This window comes from Arachis ipaensis, chromosome B3, assembly GCF_059453495.1.
Source record: "Arachis ipaensis isolate K30076 ecotype BB chromosome B3, ASM5945349v1, whole genome shotgun sequence".
Classification (NCBI taxonomy): domain Eukaryota; kingdom Viridiplantae; phylum Streptophyta; class Magnoliopsida; order Fabales; family Fabaceae; genus Arachis; species Arachis ipaensis.
In genome coordinates this window covers 3,739,171-3,759,963 of record NC_142438.1, presented here as the reverse complement: position 1 = coordinate 3,759,963, position 20,793 = coordinate 3,739,171, and the positions used below count along the sequence as shown (strand labels likewise).

The 20,793-nt window shown below is 28.9% G+C and overlaps 3 protein-coding genes and 1 long non-coding RNA gene across 4 annotated transcripts; all 4 read left to right on the top strand.

Annotated features, from left to right (window-relative positions):
- The first annotated feature begins 4,215 nt into the window (after positions 1-4,215).
- Positions 4,216-7,026, top strand: LOC107629183 (vicilin-like seed storage protein At2g28490). The gene is made up of 5 exons (XM_016331901.3): positions 4,216-4,757; positions 5,132-5,313; positions 5,399-5,479; positions 5,566-6,006; positions 6,111-7,026. Exons 1-5 carry the CDS (start codon positions 4,400-4,402, stop codon positions 6,855-6,857), a joined length of 1,809 nt encoding a protein of 602 aa, XP_016187387.1. The 5' UTR covers positions 4,216-4,399; the 3' UTR covers positions 6,858-7,026.
- Positions 7,027-7,990: 964 nt separating this feature from the next.
- On the top strand, positions 7,991-10,077 carry PDIL5-1 (PDI-like 5-1). The gene is made up of 5 exons (XM_016331902.3): positions 7,991-8,154; positions 8,245-8,303; positions 8,425-8,600; positions 9,352-9,467; positions 9,739-10,077. Exons 1-4 carry the CDS (start codon positions 8,053-8,055, stop codon positions 9,453-9,455), a joined length of 441 nt encoding a protein of 146 aa, XP_016187388.1. The 5' UTR covers positions 7,991-8,052; the 3' UTR covers positions 9,456-9,467; positions 9,739-10,077.
- Positions 10,078-13,189: 3,112 nt separating this feature from the next.
- On the top strand, positions 13,190-14,022 carry LOC148569668 (uncharacterized). The gene is made up of 2 exons (XM_088508727.1): positions 13,190-13,349; positions 13,433-14,022. The coding sequence occupies exons 1-2, from the start codon at positions 13,264-13,266 to the stop codon at positions 13,725-13,727; spliced, it is 381 nt and encodes a 126-aa protein (XP_088364853.1). The 5' UTR covers positions 13,190-13,263; the 3' UTR covers positions 13,728-14,022.
- A 1,383-nt stretch (positions 14,023-15,405) lies between these two features.
- Positions 15,406-18,049, top strand: LOC110269891 (uncharacterized). The gene is made up of 3 exons (XR_015907331.1): positions 15,406-16,228; positions 16,935-17,360; positions 17,445-18,049. It is a non-coding gene; the product is annotated as an uncharacterized LOC110269891 (long non-coding RNA).
- Positions 18,050-20,793: the final 2,744 nt, after the last annotated feature.

Below are 20,793 nucleotides of genomic sequence, written 5' to 3'. Positions count from 1 at the left end.
ACTCTTTAATAAATTATTTTTTTATTGATTAAATTGTATTTTTATCAAAATATTCTAAAATACCCTTCAATAATTTTTTTATTATTACATGATAATTTTACAAAAATTTTTATTAACAATTATTTTTATATTTTACTATTAATTTTTCGATATTAATATATATTATTTTAACATTAAATAAAAAATCTTAGTAAAATTATTTTTTAATATAAATATATATTAATTGTTATACATATTAACAATAGTAAAATTTTTTTATTTAATATTAAAATAATATATATTGATATAAAAAAATTAATAATAAAATATAAAAATAATTGTTAACAAAAATTTTAATAAAATTATAATTTAATAATTAAAAAGTGATTGAAGGATATCTTAGAAAAAAATAATTTTAATTATTAATTTTTAAAAAAAATATTTTGATAAAAATATAATTTAATTAATAAAAAATAATTTATTAAAGAGTATTTTGCTAAGTAAAATTTAATAACAAAAAAAATAAAATTTTTGTTAATGGGTATTTTTGTAAAAAATAATTTTTTTTTTTTGAAAATAGATAAAGTTAACATTAGTTAACACAAAAAAAATTAAAATAGATTAAATATGAGGTTTTTTAAAAGTTATAAGGGAGGGGAATATACATTTTATAAATAGAGATGAGGGTTATATAATTTTAGCATCTCATAGGGGAGGAAATTGGTATTTTTTCTTTTTTTTTTAAATTAAAAGTGAGATTCGATTCCAACTTTTAAGTAAGGATAAAAAAATTATGTTATTTGAATTATGGGTTTATAGTTTGTTGGCAATATTTTTAGTTATATTATACACAAAATAAACCATTAATGCATTGGACTATAAAATTATCACATATTTATTTTTATAATCAAATTTTAAAAATAATATAATTAAATTAACAAAAATTATATTTACACATCAAAATCAGTCACTAGTATATTTATATAATTTATCTTATTTTTTAGTATATATTTTATATTTTAGTATATATATATATATATTGTACATAATTCTTACAAAACACCAAATGACACTATTGTAATAATTTTTTAGAATTCATTAAATTCAAGGGGTAAACAATCTTAATTAATAATCAAAATTATAGATTACACAGAACATCATTTGCTTACAATAAGATTTTTTTATGTTGTTTATATTTTATTTACAACTTTAGTATGTAGGGAAGAGACACAAACCAAAAAGAATTTTCTCATTCTATCTAATTATATTACATAAAATTAAATAATACTAAAATAATACATTGTTGATAGTTTTACACATATATTCGGTCATGTAATATTAAATCAATAAAAATAATTATTTTTATATTAACGGTCTGAATAATCATTTAAAAAATAAATATAATAAATTATTATATAAAATATTTTATATTTTTAGTGCATTACAATAAAACTCCATAAAATAATACAATTATAAGATCATATAATACTTGTTATGATGGGTAACCAAAGATTAATGGACTGGATTGATAAGATTGGCCCAAACGTTTGGAGGAAAAAACCTCTGATTGGATTTGCGTCTGGGAGCTACCGTCCGACTTGTATATGTAGAAAAATGGGGTTGGTACATGTAAAACACTCTGATGCCTAAGTTAGCAAAGGGTTTTAGCAGGTTTAGAGAGTATTAGAATTTAGAGATACCTAAGGGGTGTAAGTGTATTTATAGTCGTGAATCAATAACCACCGTTGAAGTAGTTTCATCTTTTTAGGTGGATAACTGTCCCTTTATCTTAAAAAAATTGATATATGACTCTGACAGTAGGTTGAGAGATTTTAGGGACAGTTACTTATTTAAATAAACATTATCTGCTATTATTCGATCCCAACTTCTTTAAAATAAGTTAGTATTAAATCCAACTTCTCGTGAGGACGTCAGTATCGAATGAAAGCTAATCTTTAAATTGAGTCTTTTATTTAAATCTGGGCCTTAGTATCGAGTCCGGATACGAACAATACTGGTGAAAGGCATAGTCTTTGTATCCATCCATATTTCAGCCCCTGCTGCCATATTGAAATTTTCAGTAGGCGATTATATTTCCCTGGAAAACTGGTACATCACTATGCTATTTCCATAGCATTACACATCTCAAACATGACAAACAATTTCTAACTTATGCGAACACGTGTTCATTAGTCATATTTAACTCTGCATATATTTTGCCATATATATACATAATCCTGTGATTGTTCATATCTATAATTTCTTCCAGATATTTGATCTCTATTGCTTGATGCTGCCTAGAATAAGTACATAAATTAATCAAATAGTCATTTCACTCTTCTATTTAATTAAATATTAAAATTTGAATTACATTTATGTATGTATATAATAATTTATTATCAATTAATGACATTTTTTAAATCACTAAAAAAAATTAATGACATTTTTTAATAAAATCTCAAATTAGATATTATACAAAAAATTTTGTAACAAAACTCAAATTAAATGGATTAATTCTTAACAAAAAAAATTTCAATCAAATAAAATACCTAACTAAATCCAATTAAATATTGTGTGTGCATTTTTTTGTGTACGTACATTATTTTCTTTTTTGTTTATCTTTTTATTTACACTCTTTTTACTTTTTATTTTTTTCTCATATTTTTTTTATTATCATTATCATAGCTACCATCTCTTCTTTCTTTCCTTTTTCATTTAATTTTTTTCCTTTTTTTCGCTTTTTTTTTAACCATCACCATCATTATCATTATTATTATTATTATCATCTTCTTTTTTTTAGTTAAATATTACACAATTAATTTAATGATTCATTTAGTTATAAATGACACAATTAAAAATTTTAATATCAAAATTCAAAAATTTTCTTTGCATAGTTAAAAATTTTAGGTACTATTTTTTTGATAAACTCTGTATAATTCAAAATTTTCATTCTTCTTCTTTCCAAAATTCTTGTGTCACGATTAAGACATTTTAGTGTCAAAATTAAAAAACTTCTTGTGTCATGATTAAAAAGTTTTAATACTATTTTTTGTTAAATTCTTCATAACTCAAAACTCTTCATTCTCCTCTTCTTCTTCTTTAGTTTAATAACACATAATTAATTCAATAATAACAAAATACATCATTTAATTAGAAATGACACAATAAATCTTTAAAAAATTACAAGTCCAAAACTTTAACGCACTCAACCATTAAAGACATTCAAATATATTTTAGAACAAAAAATACATCAATTTATTGTAAATAGCACATAAAATGACTAAATCTCACTCTTATATGTGAATTTAATACTACCAAACTAGTTCAATGATAAGAAAAATATATTATTTAATTGAAAATAACACGTTGAAGAAATTTCTATGTTACGATAAAAAAATTTCGGCGTCAAAATTGAAAAATTTCTTGTTTCACGATTACAAATTTTTGTTACTATTTTTCTAATAAATTTTGTATAATCCAAAACTCCTCATCCGCCTCTTCTTCTTCTTTTTTCATAATCATCATTTTCTTTTTCTTCTTCTTCTTTTTTCACATTTTCATAATTCTTATTTCACTATCTTAATAAGAACTTGTGTTACGGTTATTTGGAATCAAAATTGAAAAAAAAAAATTGTATCACAATTAAAAAATTTTGGTATTATTTTTTAATAAATTTTATATAATTCAAAAAAATTTCTCACTTTATTCTTTCGCGTCATTATTATCATTATCTTTTTTTTCTCACCTTTTTTTATTGTTTCACTTTTTTATAATTTTTTTATTTTACTTTTTTAATAAAAGTAAAAATATATAATGCTGTAAAATTATCAAAAAGAAGAGGAGAAAAAATACAGCAATAAAAATAACAAAATAAAACGATGATAAAAAAAATATGTAGTGAAAAAATTCAAAAAACAAAAAAATATTTATATTAAAGAGCGCAAAATATATGTTAGTAAAATTAGAATATGTCAACATGTTCTTATTAATAAAATTAATTTTTGTTGAGATTAAATCGATTAAATTAAATTTAGTGGTAAAAAAGATTAAATCGGATTGAATTCTTAATATGTGGAATAAGAAAACACAGTCAATAAATAAATAAAGGGCATCCCACGAGAATTGAGAAAAAATGTTTTAAAATAAAAACGATATTGAAGTTTTGAGAAAGAAAAATAATATAAAAAAATTGAATTGAGACCTTGTCTATATAATATATGAATGGATGCATGTGTGATGTGTGTCAAGAATGAACGAAAGATTGTAACACAACCTTCAACTTGTCTCAATATCACATTGCCACCATAACCCCATGCATGCCACGTGTCCCTCCACACTCTCTTCATAAACCACCACACCCTCTCTGCTGATCTCTTCAATAATCCTCATCACATTTCTCATCATAAACACAAATCAAAACATGGGGAGAAACATAGGATCCCTGTTGCTGTTGGCTCTTGTTATTGTTGTTCATCATGGAGTTGTTGTGGCCACACCCAAATCAATGGAGCTCTACAAGGATCAGGATGAAGAATATTGGGATGAGAGACGACCTTCTTCTTCTTCTTCAGATTCAGGGTTTTTGTTGCAAGATGCAAAGAGTGTGGTGAAGACTGAAGCTGGGGAGATGAGAGTGATGAGAAGCTATGATAGTGGTTTTGGTGGTGGCAGAAGGAGTTTCGAGAGGCTCATGCACATTGCATTCATCACCATGGAACCAAGGTCCTTGTTCATTCCTCAGTACCTTGACTCTAATTTGGTCATCTTCATCCGAAGAGGTATGTATAATAAATAACAATTAACAATTATTCACTCTTTGTTGTGGGTTCTTCATGATAGTTTAGAATCATTGATACTTAAAAATTGTTTGTTGGTAGAAATTCAGGTGAAATTGATAGTTAATAGGTAAGAGGCGTTAAATAATTTATAATTTGATAGCTGATAGTCATAGCTGGTGACCGATAGTTATTAAATAATTTAATTTGATAGAATGATTTACTAACGATCTTTAACTATCAACTTTACTCACTTCGCATGAAAGTAACTCCATTTAAGTTTTCACTTTATATTACTTAATATAATATACTTCAATTTAGTATATTTGATTAAATTATTTAATATAATATATGTTCATATTTGGTGTTAATTGCAGGGGAAGTAAAATTGGGATACATGAATGGAGATGAACTAGCAGAGAGAAGATTAAAGAGTGGGGATATATATGTAATTCCAGCAGGATCTCCATTCTATTTTCTCAACATTGGTCAAGGTCAGAGACTTCACATGGTTTGCAGTATTACCCCAGTTCAAGGAACACCCACACCTACCTTCCATGTAAATAATATCATCTCATAATAACTAATTAATGTCACTATGATTTGCCTCAATAATTAACAGCATTCTTTAATTTTTGTTCTAGTCCTTCTATATTGGTGGTGGTGCCAATCCAGAGTCTATTCTTTTTGGATTTGACCCTGAGATCCTTCAAACTGCATTCAATGTAAGCTAATATTCTTAATTTTTGCATTCTCATCCTTCAATTACTACTGTTATTTATTTATTTGTATATGTATGATTAAATAATAGGCAACAAGAAGGGAACTAGATAGAGTTTTCAGTGCAGAATTAGAAGGACCAATAGTGTTTGTTGGTGATATTCGTGAGCCTAGTTTGTGGACCAAGTTCCTTCAAATGAAGGACCAAGACAAAGCCCAACACTTGAAGAAAATGGTGGTACAAGAACAAGAAGAACATGATGATCATGATCGTGATCATTATGATGAGAAAGAAGAAGATGAAAGGACAAGTTGGTCATGGAGAAAGCTATTGACCAGGATCTTGGGAAATGAGAGCAAGAAGAAAACAGATTACAAGGGCAGCACTGGTGGTTCTCCTGATTCATACAACCTCTATGACAAGAAACCAGATTTCAGAAACAGTTATGGTCATAGCAGTGCTCTTGATGGTGACGAATATCATCCACTCCGAGATGTTAACATCGGCGTTTTCCATGTCAACCTCACTGCGGTATAAATCGTTAAATGATAATTTAGTCAAATATGTTAAACTATCTTAAGTATGAATGACCAGTTTATTAATTGCATGCATGATTTTGATGTGTATGGTGGCAGGGATCGATGATGGCTCCTCACGTGAATCCAAGAGCAACAGAATATGGAATCATACTTCGAGGTTCCGGCAGAATCCAAGTGGGGTTTCCAAATGGCACCAATGCTATGAACGCTGAGGTTCGAGTAGGTGACGTGTTCTTTGTCCCTAGATTCTTCCCTTTCTGCCAAATATCGTCAAGGACGGGTCCTTTGGAATTCGTGGGGTTTGCCGATTCTGCCAAAAAGAACTATCCGCAATTTCTGGCAGGATCGGTGTCCCTCGTGAGATCTATGATGGGTCCTGAGCTCGCCGCGGCTTTTGGTGTCCAAGAGGATACCATGCACCGTCTCGGCGATGCTCAGCGCGAGGCCATCATATTGCCTTCCACGTGGGTTCCCGTTGGTGGTGACAAGGAGAAAGGCAAAGAGCCACGTGGCGGAGACAGTCGGGAGAGAGAAAAAGAGCAACGTGGCAGAGATCCCGAGGAGAGTGAGAGAGAAGCTGGTGGTGACGAGGAAAAAGAAAAAGGCAAAGAGTCACGTGGCAGAGATCCTGAGGAGAGGGAGAGAGAAAGGAAGCCGCGTGATGGTGGTGCAGAGGAGAGGGAGAAGGTGCCACGTGGCCGAGGTGGTGATGTGGAAGGGAGGGAGAGTGTGCCACGTGGTAGGGATGTGAAGAGGGAGCCAAGGCCAAAAGCGGAGGAGGAAAGAGGTCCTACTGGGAAGGATTTGGCTAAGAATTTAGTTATGGGTATCATTGATGTTTGAGGTCTTTGCTTTTTGGACTTTATGTTTCAATATTCTTAGGTCGTCGTTATTATTATATAGTAAGCAGTGAAATTTTGTATTGTCGTTCATGTTGTGCTGTGGACTTGTTTATGTAGTGAGACCTGTGTTTGGTTGTGATTTGTGAATAAAGTTTACTTTCTTTCTTCCATTTTTCTATGAATTGAATATTGTTGCTGGAGAAATAAAAATTTCTGATTTATATAACTTTAATTTGAACAATTTGTACTTTTAAGAGAGGATTTCTAACTAATTTATCTGATAGGATTCTTAGTATGTTGATATTTCCTTTTGAGTGAGCATTGGTCGTTTCTTACTAGCTTCGAAGGAACTAGTCTTGCAAGTTGTGGAAAAAATCAATTAAAAACTTTGTATTTATACTTGTTAGTCTATGAGTAATAGAGTAGTAGTTATGTTAGTTAGAAAGTAGTTACTTTCTGTTATTATAGTATAGCGTGGACTTGGTTTTTGCATTGTAATATTGTTGGTCTATATAATGTGCAGGGACTTGTATAATGAATTCAACCAACATATTCGTTTTCTTCACTCACAGCCTATCTCAATGATTCTTTTGCCAAGAAATCAATTTCTCCTCTCAACTCTACTCTAGCAACAGTAAAAGAAAGTAATGAGTTATGTTAAGGCTATACTAAAATTAGTTATCAAAATTATTTATCAAAATTAGTTATCAAAATAAGTTATTAGTATATATATGTTAGAATATAAATATATATTAAAAATAAATTAAATTATATATATATTTATACACAAATATATTAGTGATTGATTTTAATAATTAATTTTAGTCTACAAATAGTATTTTTGAAAAGTAATTTAGCGTTAGAATAATAATACCAAATAGAACCTTTTGGCAAAGACACCTTGCCGTATTGCCTTTTAACTATTTTGTGAAATAATATACAAGTTATAGAAGTTAGTAAAACGAAAAAGTAAGAATCTAATTACTTTTAAATTAAAATAATAAAAACTATATTTGACTTTGGATAATTTTAAAAATAAAAGTCCAAATAAATAATAATCTCATTTAAAAATAAAAAAAAAAATTGAAGAGTTAAAGGGTATATAAGTCACGTGCAAAGCACGTGTATAAGAAGATCTCGCAAGTTATCTGGAGACGAAGAAGCGAGCAGAGCAGCGTAGATCGAAGAACGCAGCCATGAGAAATGGAATCCACCTCTTTCTCTTTGTTCTTCTCACTTTCCCTCTCTTCTCCCATTCCGAAGTTATAACCCTAACTTCCGACACTTTCTCTGACAAGGTACCTTCTTTAAACCCTCGTTTTTTTCCCCAATTCTAAAACCCTCTATTCTTATTATTTCAATTTCTTCTTTCTTTTCCCCCTTCATAGATCAAGGAGAAGGACACTGCGTGGTTTGTCAAGTTCTGCGTTCCCTGGTGCAAGCATTGGTAATTGATTCATTCATTCTCTTAACTGCTTTTATATGATGTTGCAATTTTCCAGAAATGATTTCATTGAACTGTTAAGAGTGATTTCTAAGCTGTAAAATGATGATGCTTATTATTACAGTAAGAACTTGGGGACGTTGTGGGATGATTTGGGAAAAGCAATTGAAGGAACTGATGAAATAGAGATTGGGGAAGTGGATTGTGGCACTGACAAACCAGTTTGTAGCAAAGCTGATATTCATTCATATCCCACCTTTAAGCTCTTTTATGATGGTGAAGAAGTTGCTAGATACCGAGGTGATTTCACTTTTTTTTTTTCTTTTCTTTTCACTTTTGGTGCTTCATGTCAAATTAAGCTTCATCAATGCAAAACAGATAGAGTTCTTTTTTATTTCTTATAATTTCTGATTTGGAAAACCAAACAAGGGATTACCTCAGTCACCATGATGTGGAAATACATGAAACCAAGTTACTAATGCTGTAGTGCCTGAATGTGGAGATGCAAGATTTTTCTCTTTAAACCTGAGAGGTTGTGGTGATCATCGAAGGAGCTTTGTGGCATATGCTTATAATGTAGTGTCGCATGTTTCTTAAAATCTCATGCTATGTTTGAGTCTACTCTGCACTCTGCTTCTACATTTATGAGTTCAATGATTGATATCTTTTGTTCTTGTAAAATTCTGAATTGCATTTGACAGTTAATTGAGTATCAACACTGTCAAGACACAAGTGCGTGAATGGAGGAAAATATTTTTGAACTTCCTTATAGTCTTGGTCTTGGATTATTGGATATAATTTATGTGTGATTCTTTACTGCTTTATCTAATTATCTAAGCAGCCATGAATGAAGAAATGTATTCTTTAACTCAATGAAAAAAATCATGGCCTTTTTTCACCATCAATTATTAACTGATTTATCCACTTAATTATTTATTTGTTTTACTTGCTGGATGCCTGTATTATCTATTCCCTCATTGCACTCTCACCCCATGTTTGAGGGAGCATTAATAGATCGAATTTTATGCTTCCATGTTTTTTGAATTGCCAGGTTCAAGGGATGTTGATTCATTGAAGAACTTTGTTTTGGAAGAAGCTGATAAGGCAGCAACAAATGCACAAGCACAACAACTAGATAGTGATAGAGAACTATAACTACTTTTTGAGGTATATCTTTTGCTTCAGCTTTATTTTTTATATTCTCTGTCTGGACCCTCCAGTGTTATCTCTCAGCTCTTACGCTGAAGAAATGATCATGCTAAGATGCACTAATCAGAGAAAAAAAATAATGGTTAATCAATCAATAGTTACCAACTTCTTTAGTTTGTTTACCAGCCTTCTGATTGAAATCACATCTGTCATCAGATGTTAAATCAATTCATCGTTTAATTACTCATCTGACAAAGGAATCGTTCTTGTTAATTTGCATGGTGTACAGCCATTTCCTGGACCAATACCTGTTCTATGAGATACGCGATGCACAAATTTAGCGATTTTCTTTTGGGATTCGAACTGAGATTAGCAAAGATACATTCTATTCTGCTCTGACCGGCATTTGTTTGTTCGACCATGCAGTTGTATGAGTTTAGAACTAATCTTTGTATACTACCACATTTTGTATTGTCTTTTCTATAGTTTACAAAACCGATAGCATGTTGTTTACGAAAAGGGTTCAATTGAATATGGACGAAGATGGATTGTCTCCATTTAGTTTAATTTGCCAATTTTCTTGCATACTTTTGCCACATCAAGGTAGAAGCATGTGATCTATCATTAATCATTGATTTGATAAATATATGATTGCTCAACAAATTTATCAAACCAAGCCTGAAATGGCAACCTGATTTTTCATTTTCTTATCATATATCATACATTTTAGTTTCGCTTTGTTCACATTTGGAATCTGTTTTGCAAATTTTGGTTTGAATGTGAACCATATGAACTAGAGTTCCTACTGATTTTAACATATATAGTGAAAATACTTACTCCAATGATAATATCTTCACATAAAGATGATATTGTGAACCATTAGATAGTTCAGTCAAACATTTTAAACCATTTAATGGTTCACGATATTATCTTCGGATGAAGATCTCATCATTGAAGTAGTTACTATAGTGAAAAAATGTGTTAAACTTTAACATGATTTTTACCTAGAATCCATCACTTGATGGGGAAAACAAGAAGGAAAGAACAAAGCGGGTAGTAATCAAATGAATGGAGAAGAAAAAAACAGGTAGAAAATTCAAGTAACAGCTTCAGCTCAAGCCTTGTATAGTTACACTTACATTCATGCTCACCTTCCAGTTGGAAGCACATATATGTTGCTATGCAAGAAAAGGGACTATTGAAGATGAAATTTAGTGCACGTGCCTTTTTTTTTCTTCATTTTCTGTCTCTATCACGCTAACATTTAAAGAAGTGATGTGATGCCTATAATGTGCATTTAAGATATTATGTGATTTCTCAAAAAACAATAGTATGAATATGTTATTTCATTACTAGAGATAACCAACCAAATGACATGCCTAAGATTCCGATGGACAGACAAAAATGTTCACAAAAACTATATTAACGCATAAAAATTGCTACACAACGGAATGCAAATAATTTAAAGTTCTTAATTTGTTTATTAAAAAAATATTATAGAAAATCTTAACAAAATGTTTCTAGCAACACAAAAAAGAAAAAATATAGGGAGACAATGAAAATATTAAACAATATATTGTGTTAAATTAAATAGGTATGCACATGATTATGTTGATTTTTAGTTGGATGGTGGTTATTCTTTTTTATTTGGTTTATTCATACATAGTTAATAATGACTGGATATTCAATTTACTAGGTGTGCAGATGATTATCTTAATATTAAGATTTAAAAAATAATTTTAGAGTATAATATTTTTTTACTTTATTAGATCAATTTTAAAACCTCTTATTTACATTATTTATAAAAATCATTGTCTACTTAACAAAACCGTTCAAATAACTCTTCTCAAGAACAATGAGATAATAATATCTCACACAATCAAACAAAAGCTCAGAGGTAAAAGCAAACGCTAAAGAATCTTGCATGGATGCAAATTTGCCACGATGACAACGAGAATTCCACTTGGCCTCAATAAGGAATGCAAAAGTTGGCAGAAGAAAAACTATTTTAAACCTAGTATTTATTTTAATAATCATCTCACATTTTTCTTATTAAAAATAATCTAAATATACAATTAATTATTTAAGAAGTATTTTTATGTGTTAGTATTATTGAAAATTAAAATAACTTTATATATATTTACTCTATTATTTTTAAATTTTGATATAACTTTTATTCTAATAATTAAATTCTTTTTCATCCTTAAAAATTTTGATGAATATCGTAAAAATATTTTTTTTAGTAAATTACTAATTATGCCTCAAATTTATAAAACGCTGACAATAATAACCCTAATATTTGTTAACGACAATTATATCTTCAAAAAATTTAAAAAACGCTACAAATCTGCTCAACCGTGAGGAGAACCCTTCTCCGTTAAACGGAGCTTGGAGATGTGACAGACGGAATTCTAACGTGACATCCGTTAAAGACTTCAATTCCGTTTATGCTGCATTCCTAATTCATGAAACTCTAATTGTCCAATTCAAATTAAATGACCAAATTAACCTTAAATAAAACACCATATTTAACTATGACTATTTAAGACACGCGAAACGGAAGAGTTTCTTAGTGATGGTCTCTGTTTATTTTCGTCTCTTGTGTCTTTGTATTCGTCTCTTGGAATGGGTAATGTCACATGCAGTCTCACATTTGGCATTGATACTCAATGAAAAAATCCCATCGAATAACCAAGGTTTGGGTAAGCATTTTATGTTTTCGTTGCCACTTTCTACAAGTGCAAGTCCTTGGTTGTTCGATGGAGATTTTTTCACTGAGTATCAATGCCAAACGTGAGACTGCACGTGGCATTACCAATTCCAAGAGACGAATACAAAGACACAAGAGACGAAGACAAACAGAGACCACCACCAAAAAACTCTTCAGTTTCGCGCGTCCTAAATAGTCATAGTTAAATATAGTGTTTCATTTAAAGTTAATTTGGTCATTTAATTTGAATTGGACAATTAGGGTTTCATGAATTAGGGATATAGAAGAAATGAGATTGAAGCCCTTAACAGATGTCACGTTGAAATTCCGTCTGCTACATCACCAAGCTTCGTTTAACGAAGAAGGGTTGGACAGATTTGTAGCATTTTTAAAATTTTGTATAATTATCGTTAACAAATATTAGGGTTATTATTGTTAGCGTTTTACAAATTCGAGGGTATAATTGGTAATTTTTTTTTTATTTCCCTATTAAATCAGTGTTTCAAAGCAGAAAAGAACCAGTTTACATGTCATATTAGAAACCTCTAAAAGTGTAGCAGTTGACAACTTTCCTAACCTTTGCGGATCTGGCTTCTTGGACTACAAAGGTAAAAATGTTATATCTATTCAGCATGGGGAAAATTTACAATATTTATAAAAATGTAATTTACAATATTTATAAATACATGAGCCAAACAAAGTAACACCAATTCTTCTAGTTCTAGTTAGTAGTTACATAACATTTTCTTTTAAATTTGTTACGTGGATGGATGCTTAAACCAACCTATACATTAAATACAGTCACACTTTATACGACAATTGAAGATAAAAAAAGTAAAAGAAAAGCAACAAGAGCATCAATGAATTATCAATTATTACGAATTATGATTCCTACCTGTGCCCCAAATACACAGAAATTACAGCTCTTTTTGTAGTATTGTACTGTATTATCATCTTTTGTCATAAATGCTTGGTGGATAGGACGAAAGTGACATCACATAAGTGCTCATAAAATTACACTATAGGAAAATAATATTAATATTAATACCCTCTTTTTTTCTCTTATCATATTATTCTTCTATTGCTCCAAACAAAAAGAAAAAAATGCAGTCAATGTTGAACCTGCGTGTTATTCATGGTGTTCCTCTATGCCTTTCAGGGATCACAAACCCTCTTTCCCTTTCCAAAGAGTAAATAGAACTATTACACCCTTTTATCTTTTTTTTTTTTCTTTTATTATTCAAGCAGAATTAATTTGTTGATTTTTTTGTAGGATGGCAGATCATGAACGGAGAAGGAAGGCCATGAAGAAGCAAAGATCATCATCATCAATGGCCAGAGAAAGTGTTGTTGTGCATGCAAATCAAGAACAAATGGTGGATACCCTTTGGAATTTTGAGAGGGATTCTTCTTCTTCTTCTTCTTCAATCAAAGGTGAGGGTGATAATCATAAGAACAATAATAGAGATCTGGATGATGACGTCATGCATGATCATGATGACGATGATGATCTTTCACATAATACTAGCTGTTGTTGCTACCTTGGTTCAACAGCAAAAGCTGCATAGCCTTAATTCATTTCTTAATTAGCTTAATTCACACCAGCTAGAATCTCTTCCATTTAGTTGTTTTTTCTCGCTCTCTTTCTCTATTATATTATTTTTTTTAATTTGTCATTTGTTTTTAATTATGTCGAATTGGAAGTTGTGGATCGCTTCTTATTTTATTTCTGCTCCTTTGAAGAATTTACTTTAAGTGTTATAGTAAGTAATTTAGTGAATTCATGTGAGACACTTCAACTGTTATTTTTACATGAACACATCTTTATCAGTTTAGCAGTCACTATATATATTTGAAATAAAAGATCTCAATAATTTAATTATTTATTTCATGAAGTCAAGTAATCTCTTAATTTGTTAGTTTTTGGTATCACATGATTTGTCTAAATTGATTCTAAAATTTATTGTATGAGAATGATTATACTTATTTATTGAAGATTTATTGAAGTAGAAAGTTAAATTAAGAGATTGATTCTCCCCTTATATTATTATTCTATTTTATTTAGTTAGGCCTAAAAAGAGAAAGAAGTAATAATCTTCTTTTCTTTTTATCTTTTTTTTAGATTTTTTTAACAGTATTTTGATTTTTTAATGAGAGATCTTGAATTTGAACTCTACAAATAAAAGAATTTGTGAGTACACTTATGCTCTTTTAATAAGATTTCAATCAGATTATTGAGTCGTATTAAAAAAAATAATATTAGTGTATGGTGAAAAATTACAATTGACAATACCAGTAAAAAAGAAAAATTAAAAGGATGCATTCTCTTAAAGAAATTTCTTCAAATAAGACGAAACTTCCTTTAGGATTTGATCAACAGAGATGGAGTACTTTGGTGTTGTTGTATCCACCTGCACAAGACATTAACCAAGGATACTCTGTACTTATATTTTGATCCTCCTATCTGATGTTTGAATAATGAAACTAAGTGGTATTTGATGATTAATAATTATAATACAATACAATACATGTTATTAATCCCACTCAATGTACCAATATTTTAAACAAACTTTATCCAGAACCAAAATATAATTGCCAGATTTTTTTTATGTAAGAACTTCTTAGCTTAAATTTGGAAGGCCAACCAATACCTTGTAGCAAAAGATCATTTGATTCACATCAAAGAAGAGCATCATTGCAAGACTCCACAGACTGGTGAAAACTGATCAACAGAAATGTGAACATTTGCAAATAGGTGATCAAATAACATTAGATTGGATAGATACTAATACCATATTAAAATTAAATTAAATAGGTCTAACTCAACTCAAAAACTAGTTCATAAAATAAAAAATTATCTCATATTTATAAATTATATCGATATTTTTTACTAAATAATTATATAAAAATTTTATTTATGAGAAATTTAAGAATTATAATGGACTAATCACAACTATGTTAGTGTGAACCTTCTCTTGACCCATGCTACACCAAAAACAGTACTAAAGAATCCTAAATTCTTTTATGCACCTCTGTCTAAAAGTTTAATTTTATTTAGAATGATAGTTTTATGATACAATAAAATCAGGACTCACATGCCCAAAAATTTAAGATAAAAAGTATAAAACTAATAAAGAAACAAAGCGATTTAGACTAAATAATTTAGTTAAATATATTAAATTATTTAAAAATTTTTTACTATATCACCTCTTATTTATGGTTATACCATAATCACTCTTTCGGTGATAATCTATTTGTATTATTGGTAACTAATGGCACTGTTAGAAAATTATTTTAATTTTTTAATTTATTTGTAGGCAATACATATATTAATTATAATTATAAATTATGTTATTTTAAATTAAATGACTTATATAATGGTGATTTCATTTATTGTTATAAATGCTAAATTGAATAAGTCATAGTTACTTTTGATTTGGAATTAAATGAGAATAAAACCCGATATTATCTTTTGTTCTTTAGATAATTATCTTTTGGACTTTAGATATATTATTTTTGGATTTTAGATACTATTTTATTTGGGTTTTAGGGTTTAATGGGTGTCATGCTCAAATAAAAAATAGGCCTTCAGGTTTCGGTCCCCAATCTACCAAACCGCCTTTGTTTCTCTCTCCGTCAAAAGAGTTGTAATTCTGCCGCCTACTGATACAGTAGGTTTTGATTGAGAAACATCGGAAAAACCACAAAAACCAAACTCTTCCGATCATAATTTATGTTTATGAATTCAGGTACGCTTCCGCATCTAGTATTTTCTTTCTTAATGATTTAACATGATAATTTTTAGACTAAGAAATTCTAAAAAAATTCCAACAAGTGGTATCAGGCCATCCATAACTAAATCATTAAGTAATAATTAATTTCATTATTATTTGTTGTTACTTAATATTGGCATGTCACATCAATTTTTTTTAATTTGAATCAATTGATATGCGTCTTATTCAATGTATGTTGTGTGTTGCTTTCCTATACAGAAGGTTTTGATTGAGAAATATCGGAAAAACCACAAGAACCAAACTCTTCCGATCATAATTTATGTTTATGAATTCAGGTACGCTTCCGCATCTAGTATTTTCTTTCTTAATGATTTAACATGATAATTTTTAGACTAAGAAATTCTAAAAAAATTCCAACAAGTGGTATCAGGCCATAACTAAATCATTAAGTAATAATTAATTTCATTATTACTTGTTGTTACTTAATATTGGCATATCACATCAATTTTTTTTAATTTGAATCAATTGATATGCGTCTTATTCAATGTATGTTGTGCGTTGCTTTCCTGTTATTCGCCACTTACGGTGTTCCTCCAATTTTAACTATGTGAATGCACACATTATATTATTGACATTGTAGTCTTATATATATACTGCCTTCTTAATCTATTGCAAAATATTGGTAATTTCTTTATGTATTATTATTAATATTATTGTTATTTTTGATTGGTTAAAATCACTTATACGATATATATTGTGATTTTAAAATAAATAATAACAATAATACCAGTGTTTAAATTAATGTCTCTCAATCCCAAATATTAAAGTAATAATAATATTAATTCATAAAAAATTAATTAATTTCTTGATCATGGATGCTGTAAATCCATAAATTTAACATATTTATTATAGAATTTTTTTGTATGTACTATAATTTAATTTTTAATTATGAATTTAGAATTTTTGACACATAAATCATTGCATAATTATAATCATATTTTTTTTAAAAGTCTAAAAAAAACTATCCTCAATTTCTGGCAGGATCGGTGTCCCTGAGATCTATGATGGGTCCTCTGCAGCATTTGGTGTCCAAGAGGACACCATGCACCGTCTCGACAATGCTCAGCGCGAGGCTATCATATTGCCTTCCACGTAGTTTCCCACTGGGGTGACGAGGAGGAAGGCAAGAGCCATGTGGCTGAGACAGGGAGGAGAGTGAGAGAGAAAAAGAGGCACGTGGCGGAGGCAGAGAAGGAGAGAGAAGGATTTGGTTAAGAATTTAGTTATGGGTATCATTGATGTTCGAGATCTTTGCTTTTTGGACTTTATGTTTCAAACTTTCAATATTCTTCCATTGCTCCAAACAAAAAGAAAAAAAAAAAAGCAGTCAATGTTGAACCTGCCTGCTATTCATGGTGTTCCTCTATGCCTTTCAAGAGTCACAAACCCTCTTTCCCTCTCCAAAGAGTACATAGAACTATTACTCTTTTATCTTTTATTTTCTTTTTTTTTAATTATTTAAGCAGAATAATTTTATTGATTTTTTTGTAGGATGGCAGATCAACGGAGAAGGAAGACCATGAAGAAGCAAAGATCATCATCATCAATGGCCAGAGAAAGTGTTGTTGTGCATGCAAATCAAGAACAAATGGTGGGTACCCTTTGGAATTTTGAGATGGATTCTTCTTCTTCATCAATCAAAGGTGAGGGTGATAATCATAAGAACAATAATAGAGATCTGGATGATGACGTCATGCATGATCGTGATGACGATGATGATCTTTCACATAATACTAGCTGTTGTTGCTACCTTGGTTCAACAGCAAAAGCTGCATAGCCTTAATTCATTTCTTAATTAGCTTAATTCACACCAGCTAGAATCTCTTCCATTTAGTTATTTTTTCTCTCTCTCTTTTTCTATTATATTGTTTTTTTTTTAATTTGTCATTTAAATTTTTAATTATGTGGAATTGGAAGTTGTGGATCGCTTCTTATTTTATTTCTGCTACTTTGAAGAATTTATTTTAAGTTTTATAGTAAGTAATTTAGTGAATTCATGTGAGGCACTTCAACTGTTATCTTTACATGAACACATTTTATCATTTTAGCAGTCACTATATATTTGAAATAAAAGATCTCAATAATTTAATTATTTATTTCATGAAGTCAAGTAATCTCTTAACTTGTTAGTTTTTGGTATCACATGATTTGTCTAGATTGATTCTAAAATTTATTGTATGAGAATGATTATACTTATTTATTGAAGATTTATTGAAGTAGAAAGTTAAATTAAGAGATTGATTATTATTCTATTTTATTTAGTTAGGCCTAAAAAGAGAAAGAAGGAATAATCTTTTTTTCTTTTTTTTGAGATTTTTTTAACAATATTTTAATTTTTTAACGAGAGATCTTGAATTTGAACTCTACAAATAAAAGAATTTGTGAGTACACTTATGCTCTTTTAATAAGATTTCAATCGGATTATTGAGTCGTATTAAAAAATAATATTAGTGTATGGTGAAAGATTACAATTGACAATACAAGTAAAAAAGAAAAATCAAGAGGATGCATTCTCTTAAAAAAATTTCTTCAAATAAGACGAAACTTCCTTCAGGATTTGATCAACAGAGATGGAGTACTTTGGTGTTGTTGCATCCACCTGCACAAGACATTAACCAAGGATATTCTGTACTTATATTTTGATCCTCCTATCTGATGTTTGAATAATGAAACTAAGTGGTATTTGATGATTAATAATTATAATACAATACAATACATGTTATTAATCCCACTCAATGTACCAATATTTTAAACAAACTTTATCCAGAACCAAAATATAATTGCCAGATTTTTTTTATGTAAGAACTTCTTAACTTAAATTTGGAAGGCCAACCAATACCTTGTAGCAAAAGATCATTTGATTCACATCAAAGAAGAGCATCATTGCAAGACTCCATAGACTAGTGAAAACTGATCAACAGAAATGTGAATATTTGTAAATAGGTGATCAAATAACATTCGATTGGATAGACACTAATACCATATTAAAATTAAATTAAATAGGTCTAACTCAACTCAAAAACTAGTTCATAAAATAAAAAATTATCTCATATTTATAAATTATATCGATATTTTTTACTAAATAATTATATAAAAATTTTATTTATGAGAAATTTAAGAATTATAATGGACTAATCACAACTATGTTAGTGTGAACCTTCTCTTGACCCATGCTACACCAAAAACAGTACTAAAGAATCCGAAATTCTTTTATGCACCACTGTCTAAAAGTTTAATTTTATTTAGAATGATAGTTTTATGATACAATAAAATCAGGACTCACATGCCCAAAAATTTAAAATAAAAAGTATAAAACTAGTAAAGAAACAAAGCGATTTAGACCAAATAATTTAGTTAAATATATTAAATTATTTAAATTTTTTTTACTATATCTCCTCTTATTTATGGTTATACCATAATCACTCTTTCGGTGATAATCTATTTGTATTATTGGTAACTAATGGCACTGTTAGGAAATTATTTTAATTTTTTAATTTGTTTGTAGGCAATACATATATTAATTAAAATTATAAATTATGCTATTTTAAATTAAATGACTTATATAATGGTGATCTCATTTATTGTTATAAATGCTAAATTGAATAAGTCATAGTTATTTTTGATTTGGAATTAAATGAGAATAAAACTAGATATTATCTTTTGTTTTTTAGATAATTATCTTTTGGATTTTAGATATATTATTTTTGGATTTTAGATACTATTTTATTTGGATTTTAGGGTTTAATGGGTGTCATGCTCAAATATAAATAGGCCTTCAGGTTTCGGTCCCCAATCTACCAAATCGCCTCTCTCTCCATCAAAAGAGTTGTAATTCTGCCGCCTACTGATACAGAAGTCTTTGATTGAGGAATATCGAAAGAACAACAAAAACCAAACTCTTCCTATCATAATTTTTGTTTATGAATTCAGGTACGCTTCCGCATCTAGTATTTTCTTTCTTAATGATTTAACATGATAATTTTTGGACTAAGGAATTCTAAAAAAATTACAACAAGTGTATCAGGGGCATCCATAACTAAATCATTAAGTAATAATTAATTTTATTATTATTTGTTGTTACTTAATATTGGCATATCACATCAATTTTTTTTTAATTTGAATCCATTGATATGCGTCTTATTCAATGTATGTTGTGCGTTGCTTTCCTGTCACTTATGGTGTTCCTCCACTTATTATGTTTATGAATTCAGGTACGCTTCCGCATCTAGTATTTTCTTTCTTAATGATTTAACATGATAATTTTTGGACTAAGGAATTCTAAAAAAATTACAACAAGTGGTATCAGGGGCATCCATAACTAAATCATTAAGTAATAATTAATTTTATTATTATTTGTTGTTACTTAATATTGGCATATCACATCAATTTTTTTTTTAATTTGAATCCATTGATATGCGTCTTATTCAATGTATGTTGTGCGTTGCTTTCCTGCCACTTATGGTGTTCTTCCGATTTTAATTATGTGAATGCACACATTATATTATTGACATTGTAGTCTTTTATATATATATATATATATATATATATATACTGCCTTCTTAATCTATTGCAAAATATTGGTAATTTCTTTATGTATTATTATTATTATTGTTATTTTTTATTGGTTAAAATCACTTATGCGATATATATTGTGATTTTAAAATAAATAATAATAATACCAGTGTTTAAATTAATGTCTCTCAATCCCAAATATTAAAGTAATAATAATATTAATTCATAAAAAAAATTAATTAATTTCTTGATTATGGATACTATACATCCATAAATTTGACATATTTACTATAGAATTTTTTTGTATGCACTATAGTTTAATTTTTAA